Genomic DNA, 10263 nt, shown 5'->3' with positions numbered 1-10263 from the left:
CTCTTGCCAGGTGGTACCAAATTGAAACCATCCTTTGCCACATGCCTATGCTGACTCGTCATGCCTTCTGGGCCCGCAGAGTGGGTCCACTTAGTGTGTCTAGTGGCGGCGCCGATTTTGGCGTTTTTACGACTTTTGTCCTTTGCTACAGAGTTAAATTAAGCCGAAGTCGCTATGGCAGCTTCACTAGCCAACGTCGGCATCTAGATTTATCCGATTTGAGCTCGGAAGTTTGTCTTCTTTATATGTGAACCCGCTCGCGACCGGTTTTGTTCTTTTGGAAACTTCGCTCTAGTCGCTTTGTTGGGCTTCCGGGTGGTTGAGTGGGAAACTTCAAATATTCCCCGTATTCCGTGCTTCTCGATGCATGTTTTATCACTATATTTATTTTAATTGCGGAAACCTGCAAAAGTACAAAAATATAATTATTACATGATTATTAAACACATAATCGACCAAAATGCTATGTCTCTCGGGGTTTAATATTACAGTTTTAGGTGCTTATCATTTACGTTGGTCAAAATTATGTAATTGACTATTTGGATAATGGAGGTGGAGCTTTAATGGATATTTATTGGAAGTTGCATTGGTTGTTTATTTATTTGAAGTTTACATGATTGAGTTGGTTATGAGATTACATTTGTAGTTTTAAATGTTTTAATTCTGTTTATCCAGACGTGGACACATATGTGTCGTTCCCAGTTCACACCCTAGGTCTTGAGTGATTAGATATTAGTCGGAAATGTGAATTTTTTATTGAACATCTGATTACTCAAAATTTGGGGTGTGACAGTTTGGTATCAGAGCCCAGTGGTTATTAGCCTAGAATAAGAAGGTCTATGTGATTCTCGGAATGTAGTGATTGTGTGTGTTTGAGTTTAAAATGTTTGGAGTTATAATAGAAGTCTGTTTTGTTTTAAGGCGATCACTAGAGATGACAATGACATTACTGGTACTGGAAGTAATACCATATCTGTTGATTTGGGAGCAATATTAACTGAGTTAGTGCAAACTGTTCATAGTGGTCAACATGCTAATCTAGGGGATCCTTTTGCTAGGAGAAACAAGGATTTTGCAACTTTAGGTGGCCAGAAGTTCAATAGAGAGAAATGGGTCATTGATGCTGAGAAATGAGTCACTAAGTGTGAGTCTGTGTTTGCTAAGATGCAACTCAGTGAGGTGCTAAAACAAGAGTTGGCTTCTCACCAGTTGGAGAGGTACACTTTATTTTGGTGGAGGTCTATCAAGGATAGTGTGGATGTAGGAGCTATGACTTGGGAGGATTTCAAGGTAAGATTTGAGGGAAAGTTTGTTCCTAATGTTGTTAAGGAGCAATTAATTGAACAATTTTTTAATTTGACCCAAGGAAGGAAAATTGTTACAGAGTACGTGACTAAGTTCAATAAACTATCGAGGTATGTTCCTTATATAGTGGATACCCAAGTAAAGAAGAACCAAATGTTCATTCGTGGACTAGAGCCATATCTGTCAAGTTATTTGATACCTTTTGATTCAGACACTTTCAATCTCCCCTAAAGTCAATGAAGAAAATGTAGTATCCGCTCCATACATCATCTTGGACTACTAGATTTTTAGGCCATGAACTTTATTAAGTAAAGAGTAACGGCCACTATTCAATTTTAACATGTGCAAGAAGTACCCACACGGGACCATAGAGTACATGAAATCTAAGATTTTTTACAAAATTACAAGTGTAAAGTACATGTTTCAATCTGAAAATTTGGCGCAATTGAGAGAAGTAGATATTTCAGGTATGCCTATTTATATTTTAATTATTTAGCCCTTAACGGGGATGTACCTCAGACAAAATGGTTTCTTGCAGTGTCCTAGGGTCCGCATTGCCAGATTTACGAGGGGTTCGACTCCTCGCGTCCCCATACCGTGATTTTTTTATTTTTTTTCCCCTCTTCACTTAGGTGTAATGGTCGTTTAGTTTTCTGTCTTAGCAGTTAAAGATTGAAACACAGAAGAAAAAAAGAAAGGTGAACTGTGAACATGAAGAAAAACAAGAGCAATACTACAAGAGACAGAATCAGTGCATTACCAGATGATGTCATTCATACCATCTTTTCATCCATGGACATGAAAAAGGTGATTCAAACAAGTATACTTGCAAAACGTTGGAGGTACTTATGCATGTCTACTCCTTATATCAACTTCCGATTCCATCTTGAAACATGCAAAAAAGGCAAGAAAATAGCACGTGCCCGCTTTGTTAATTTTGTTGATCGGTTTTTATATATTCGTGAAGACACTAATATACACAAGTTTAGTCTACAATGTGAAATTGTACTAAGGCCATGTGGTATACATACATGGCTGATCGCCGCGATAAGAAGAAATGTACAAGAACTTAGTCTTGAATTGGAGTCTAATGAAGACTACTTTGAATTACCTAGTAATCTTTTTACTTCAGATATTAAGGTAATGAAATTAGAGCCAAGTGTGAATTTTCAATTTGTATTGCCTAGTACATTTTGTTCAACTGCGGAGATCACGAGTTTGGAAATGAGAAGAGTTATACATCCTGATGGAGATTCTAATGGGGATGTTGTTCTTATTAGATTCGCAGTTTTGAAAAACCAGATCATAGGTAGTTGCTTTTGGAGGTATCTCAATGTTTTAAGTGTATCTACTCCTTTACTTGAGATGTTAGAGGTGGTACATCTATTTGACCCTCGGAATAAGCCTATTAAGCTGAACTTATGTACCCCGAAGCTCAAGTCCTTCATTTATACCGATCTTTATGGGGAGTATAATCTAGGGAACCTTGCGGCGGTATTCATCAGAGCTTTATATGAGGAATCAGAATGTGAAGAATATACAATTGGATGCTCGATATATTTCTAACATTTTGACAGGGATCTAGAATGTGACGAAAGCTAACGATGCCAATTTGGCTTGTTAAGGTACGCAATTTTCAACAGTACAATGTTTTTGAGTATTTGTAGTGCAGATGCACAACATCTTCAGTCCTTTTAAAATTTAAATAGTACAGTGTAGTCTACTGCATCCAGCCATTCACAGTGTTTTGGGAAACTAAGAGGACTTAGCTTTTCTCTATAGACCATTTAAACTATATGTAACTGCTTATACTCAGTATAAATGATGTAACACATTTAGGGGCCCTTTCGGAACCAAAGCCAGAAAGCATAAAACTAGGAGAAAGCAAACTAGAACTCTGCTTCCTGGATTAAGGTGCCAAATAGCCCCTTAGCTTAGAAGGGAGAAACTGTTAGAATAGTTGTATGAACACAGCAACTAGAGTAGAACATAAAGAACAGTAGAGAATGACAGTAGTAACAAGGAACAACCAAGGCGCATATTAGGCTGTCTTTAATTTAAAGAAAGATTTTGCCCATTCCAGTGGTGCAGAAAGACAACAGTGGCGTCTTCCTCACAGGATTCAATGGTTTACAGTAGCTTGACTTTGCACTAAAACAAACTACTCTCTAGAACAGCAATATAACTCTCTCTGGCGGCTACAGGAAGAAGAGAAGAAGAAGAATAGGGCAGGTCGCGAGTTCTGTTTCTCTGGATGGGTTTTGTTATGTTGAAGTGCATTCCCTCTATGGACTCACAGTCCTATTTATAAAGGTTAGGTCGGTCTCCTAAATAGATAAGGAAGAGAGACCAACTCCTAATAGAACACCGAAACTTGTTGCTCAAGAAAAAAGCAAAACAAGTTTAGGCAATTGGTCAAACCACTACCTACAACAGTAAGCCCAAGCCCAAACTCAAGCCCGAACCCTACCCGATGTGGTGGATAACCAATGTGGGACTATCTACTATGCACTAAAGTGGAGAGAACACCCTTTGTTCATCTCCTCCACTTTGCACACACACACTAGTATTTAGAAATACATAAGAGATTCCAACAATCCTCCACTATTTCAAAATACTAATAGTCCCCCACTATTTTGGAATAGAATATTACAAAATAAATGGGTTAACTAAATGCCAGAGAGAATAGAAAAAACAATGCATAAGATATTGGTGCTTTACGGGCTTAAACCAGTCATAGGGTAACATGTTTTATAATACGTAGAAGTGGTGGATTAAAAAATCTTTGAACCAACATTCCCTTGTAGTAAAATAGATCACATGCACCCACACTGCTCTTTTATTATATGCCCTGTTTCATGGTTATTGCGTTTTTTGGCCCTACCCTCAGCCTCGTGTTCCATGAATACTCTAGAGTACTTGCCCAGATATACTCATAAGAACCAACCTAGTTCTACATTCACGTAGGTAGATATCTATCAAGTGTACATTGCAGTTAAAATACACTATCTCATTATAAAATAGACTATGGATTCCAATAAGAGTAAAATAACTCATTCTTACTCATTGCAATTCTAGTTATACAAAGTATACTATAGTACCATCTCGCCATAGGGTGGGACGTCTCATAAATAAATAAGACGATAGTACAGCAGGACGGCGAAGTGACTTGTTTTTCCCTTTGAACCTACTTCATGGGATCTCCAATCACATAGGTAGGATTGCCGTCAGTGTCACCCTATATATGGGCATAAGTCCCATCCCCTTCGACGTATAACCATTTGCCTCCAAAAAGTGGTGTGGTCAGACATGTGGCCAAACGAAGTCCAACCTAACATAATCTCTATCATCTGCTTGATTAAGTTTTATCTCAAACTTACATGTATTAATTTCCCATTGCACATATTTTTTTATGTCTTAACTATTGCAATGAGACAGTTGCAAAGCATATACACATCAGGAGACTGTTTAGAGCCAATAGAAAGATTTGCCAAGAGGTTGCTAACCCACTCAGCATCATCACATGCCTTTTCTAAGGCGATTAGCTTGGATGATATCCAAGAAACTCAGTTTCCACCAAGGGTAAACACATAAACATTACTGGATCCAGTTTATAATACATTACCCTTCCAACAATGATGGAAATCTACTGAATATAAGTCCATAATCAATGGCTCTGCTATAGTACTTGGATAATCTGACAATATACATCCAATGTGTCTTATAAGAACAATGAGAGTTATCAACTCAGTATGTCATTAATATAGGCAATGTCATGTCTCACATATATAATCCATCAACTACAATAGGCTACCAATGATATTGATATATTTAGTATGAGAAAACACAAGTAGATTATTTTTTTTCATAAGATGGATATTTGCCACAATCAGTGTTAACACATGCTTACTATCATAATACCCATACTTTTTAATGAAAAATATTTCTACCAAGTGCTATAATAACATAATAAGACCAACATGAGTTTTAATTTCTATATTCACCAGTCATTTAATTCTGTAGTGCCCGAAATTTCCCTATACCATCCGGCCGGTCTGGTTTAAGGTACGTTGTGAGCTTAAACCATATTCAAATGTCAACATCTTGACAACTGAATATAGCAGTTACAGAAATGAGTTTAACAACCTAATGAACTATCATTTCCAATAACGATCTATTATATGTTTAAAATAGGAATTTCTCTGTCTCATACACATTCTCAATGTTAGCAGCCATGATATGAAATCATCTAAACAAAGAGAGATTAACATATATGTCTTGCTTTACTCTAAAGAAAGGACACATCTATATCAACAACGATACTTTGACATCCATATGACACCAATATGTTGTTGAATTGCTCATGCCATTTATAAGCGCTTGAATCAATTCATACAAAGATTTAACTAAATTATATACCTTAAGCTCATCACCTGGTACTACTTGGTATTGTAGTTCCGCACAACTACTAAACTAGAGTCTTTAGAATTATGAAGAAGAAATTCTAGTTACATGAGCAAGGTTCTAAAGTAGTATAAATCTTGTCTCTGAGTGAAACTCCTTGGCTATTATTAATAGCCTTGTATTTTGCAATACAACTATCACGTTTTAGTTTTCTCTTGAAGATCCAATTCAACCTATAAATTCCCCAATAAATCAAGAGTCCAGTTTAGAGGAGTTGTATTCTTCAAAAAGGACACTTCTCATAGACAGACAACTTTCTTATATGTTAATGAATCTTCCTCAAAAAACATATAAACATCATCACCGTGAATAGTAGATATACTCACTAATAGTCTTCCAAATTTCTTGTTCAGAAATTATGGGATCGTCTTATGTAGTTCATTATGAACATCCAACCACTCTATGCCAATTTCACAGAAAGCACATCCTCAAATAAAATTAGCATATAAGACATTCAATAATAGTGCGGTATCTACAAGATTGTTATCACGCATGATAATTAAAAATAAACATCACTATTATGAGTTTCACCAATGAACATCTACTAGATAGTTCTAGGTCTCAAAAAAAAAAAAAAACTTCTTTTAGATTCATTCACAATAACCTTGGCAAGACACCACTACTAGAAAAAAGGATTTTTGTGACTATTTTAAAATATTATTTGTGATCATTTTGTTCAAATCACAAATGAATGAAAAATGGTTTTGTGGACTGTTTTAAAAGTTTTTTTTTTGTGACTGTTGGATCTTGAAATGTCACAATTGTTTTTTTTTAGGAAGGGGTATATGTGTAGAATATTATTTGTGACCATTGCCCCAAAATAGTTACATATTCCAGACTTTATGTGACAGTCTTCGACCCAATTATTTCTCAGTCCCGCCACTCCAAGAGCCCACAAATAATATCCCACGTTCGGTCTCCCCTTCCTTCCAACAGTTCCAAGTAAGGGTGCAGATGGATAGCCGAATATCCGAATCCGATTCGTATTCGTATTCGAAAAACAGGATATTCTCCGAAATTTTCGAATATCGGATTCGGATTCGGATAAATTTTCACATCCGAACAGATTTCGGATACGGATACGGATGCTGGTACTATCCGTCGGATAATATCCGAATCCGATTTAATTAATATAAATATATTATTATATTAAAACTATAAAATATAAATACAAATTTAATTTAGTTTAGGGTTTTTTTTCTTTCTCTCAATTCTCAATTCTCAATTCTCAGCGCCGCAACCCGCAACCACCACTCAAATTCTCAAATCTCAAAATCCCCTCAAATTCTCAACGCACCACTAGGCACCACCGCTCCTCTTCTTCTTCCTCAAAGCACCACCACTCTTCAACACGCAAAGGTATGTCAAATTCTCAAATCGTCTGTGTCTTTACTACACTCGTGTATAGAACTATAGATGCATTTGCTACTTGTCGTCCCAAACACATCTTCTAGAACTATAGATAAAAACATCAGTAAACGATTTTAAATCAGTGCTACTTGTATAAACGATTTTAAATCAGAGAACCACCAGTTTGTTATCTACTGACCCTACTCTTACCCTATATCGAATCAAACTCTTTAATATAGTTTTCGTCCCTTTGTCAGTTTGTCACCATTTAGTTGTTGACTATCTCCTATGTAATCAGTTGTGAAATCTTGATTTTTACTGACTACGACTACTTCCTATGTGTATTTGTATTTCCAAACATGGTCTACTATCGAAACCATAAACTCAACTCTGAGTTAATTGTTTAGAGGATGTGGAATTGGAATTTCAACGAACTATAGGAGAAGCCTTCTTTGAACATGAAGTCTCTTCCTTTCATTTTTGTCAGCTTGTCAAGATCCTCTCTTTCTGCAACATGAAACACATACACGCCATTCAAATCTTGCAAATTTTTCTTTTCTCTCTGCAAATGTGTAATAACAAACGTACAACAGTTAAACCATTTGAAGAATTTTTTGAATTTTCGAATTTTGAAGAATCTAAAAGTGTTGTCTGTCAGTCTGTCTTTAATATTGACTCTATTTATTGTATTATCTAGGTGTAAATGGCTACCCCAACCCCAAGCAGTGCTGCATCAGCTCCTTCACCTAGTGGTAGTGTGAGTCATATGCCTATCAACGAGCCTACGCCTATTGATGCGATCGCTTTGCTTTGCTAGTATATCGTCGGATGAAGAAACAAACTCTGCTGAAAGTCTGATCCATTGAAAGGTAAACATTCAAAAGTGTGGCTAGAGTTTGAAATTAAAAAATTAGGAGATGGAACCTCTAAAGCTTATTGTAAACATTACAAAAAGAGTTTTGATCCTAGTAGTAAGTTGGGTACTACGCATTTGAGAAATCATTTGAAAGTTTGCAAGATAAAGAAACATTCTACTTCGGGTCAAAAGCTTTTGTGTAATTCATTTAAACAAAATGAAGCTCCAAAATTAGCAAGTTGGAAATATGACCCACGTACAAGTAGACTTGACTTTGCACGCATGGTTGCTAAGCATGATTACCCTTTTCTTATGGCTGAGCATAAATACTTTAGAGTTTTTATAAATGGTATTTGTCCTATGTTCAAATGGGTCTCAAGAACCACTGTTTAGAGAGGATGTCATGCAACTTTACAATGAGTCAAGAACTGAGTTACAAGATTTTTTGATAAGTTGCCATCAAAAGTTAGTTTTACAAACCGATATGTGGACCCCTGACTATCAAAATATTGGTTATTGTTGTGTTACTTGTCATTATATTGATGATGAGTGGGTGTTGCGAAAAAAAATCATTGCTTATCTTACTGTTCCTACGCCACATAGTGGTGTTGTTCTTAGTGAGGTTATTAAGGCTCAAGCGTTGGCATGGAATGTTGATAGAAAGTTATTTGCTACAACCGTTGATAATGCTTCTAACAATAATACTATGGTAGTGGAGCTCAAGGATTGGCTTAAGAGGAAAGGGGTTTTATGTCTTGATGGTAGTTTGTTTCATATAAGATGTAGTGCCCATATTTTAAATCTTATTGTGCAAGATGGATTGAATGTGATTGCTCCTTTTATTGTTAAGATTCGAGAGAGTGCTAGGTATGGCAAGAATTCTCAGAGTAGGCATGAAAAGTTTTTGAATGCATTAGCTCAGACAAGGTTAACTGGGAAAGGGGTTTCTATGGATGTTCCTACAAGATGGAACTCTACTTATGACATGCTCAGTAGTGCCATCCGAAAGTCGTAGAGCCTTTGAGCGTTTGGCGAGTTAGCTTCCGACTATAAGCATTTACCTTCTCCTCAAGAGTGGGAAATGGGAACTAAAATTTGTGAGTGTTTGAAAGTTTTCAATGATGCTACACTTCATTTCTCCGGCGTCCAATACCCAACTGCAAATTTGCATTTTAAATATGTTTGTGATATTCATCATGATATTCTTGGGTGGTTAGAGTCTGATTTTTATTATATCCGTGATATGGCAAAGGCTATGAAAGAAAATTTTGATAAATATTGGAGTGAATGTAATTTATTGATGAGTTTTTGTGTTATACTTGATCCTTGTTATAAGATGGAGTTTATTGAGTATGCCTTTACTATGATTTATGGTAAGGAGTCTACACAAGAAGAAGATGTGAAAAAAATTCTTTGAATGAGTTGTACACCATGTATGCAATGTCCGATTCTTCTATGGTTGATGTCGGATCATCTTCTAGTTTGTTGAATTCATTTTCTGGTGACCAAGGGAGTTCTAAGATGGATGAAGGTTTCCAAAATTTCCGCGAAACAACGTTCGAAAAGTTCAAAAGTTCAGAAAACAGAGTTGGAGAAGTATCTAGAAGAAGATTTATTCCCATTTGATCCTAATGGGAAAGGTTGTGACATATTGGTTTGGTGGAAAAACAATGGTCCGAAGTTTCCTATATTAGCAAGGATGGCACGTGATCTTCTAGCAGTTCCTGTGTCGAGTGTTGTTTCAGAATCTACATTTAGTTCCGGTGGTAGAATAATTACCGACTCTCATTCATCATTGGGTGTTGATTCTGTGGAGGCGTTGGTATGTTTGAAGGATTGGTTGCCTAAACTTAATGGTAACTTCCTTCTCTTGAACTTTATTTAAGAATATATATATATATATATATATATATATATATATATATATATATTCAAGAATTACATCATGTCTAACTTTCTTTATATCTTAATTCATTTATGCATTAGTACCGATTGTTGGCTTGGATGCTTGACTTGTGATAGAACAACTTTTAGTCTCGACACTATGAAACAAGGTAAGAATAAGACTAGTAAGGTTAATTTATATCTTGTCTACTTTTTTAAGTAATTAGTGATACATATGTTTCTTTATGTTTTCGTGAAGTATTTAATTATTTATTTTCAAATATAATCTCTAAATGAGTTGGTTGTGATTTTACCTCTATGCAGGTGTTAATGTGTTAATTGATTGGAACCGTTTTGGATGCGAAAAGTGTTGTATGGGCAGGGGCAAGATTTCTATGTTTATG

The 10263-nt window shown here is 36.0% G+C and overlaps 1 protein-coding gene and 1 long non-coding RNA gene across 2 annotated transcripts; both read left to right on the top strand.

The window, feature by feature from the left end:
- The first annotated feature begins 2016 nt into the window (after positions 1-2016).
- LOC147491320 (F-box protein At3g03040-like) lies at positions 2017-2871 on the top strand. The gene has a single exon (XM_086567228.1). The coding sequence runs from the start codon at positions 2017-2019 to the stop codon at positions 2869-2871; it is 855 nt and encodes a 284-aa protein (XP_086423354.1).
- Positions 2872-9707: 6836 nt separating this feature from the next.
- LOC147491319 (uncharacterized) lies at positions 9708-10263 on the top strand. The gene is made up of 3 exons (XR_015198204.1): positions 9708-9831; positions 9962-10029; positions 10184-10263. It is a non-coding gene; the product is annotated as an uncharacterized LOC147491319 (long non-coding RNA).

This window comes from Coptis chinensis, chromosome 6, assembly GCF_015680905.1.
Source record: "Coptis chinensis isolate HL-2020 chromosome 6, ASM1568090v1, whole genome shotgun sequence".
Lineage (NCBI taxonomy): Eukaryota > Viridiplantae > Streptophyta > Magnoliopsida > Ranunculales > Ranunculaceae > Coptis > Coptis chinensis.
The sequence above is the reverse complement of the archived record's forward strand: the minus strand, read 5'-3'. Positions and strand labels throughout refer to the sequence as shown.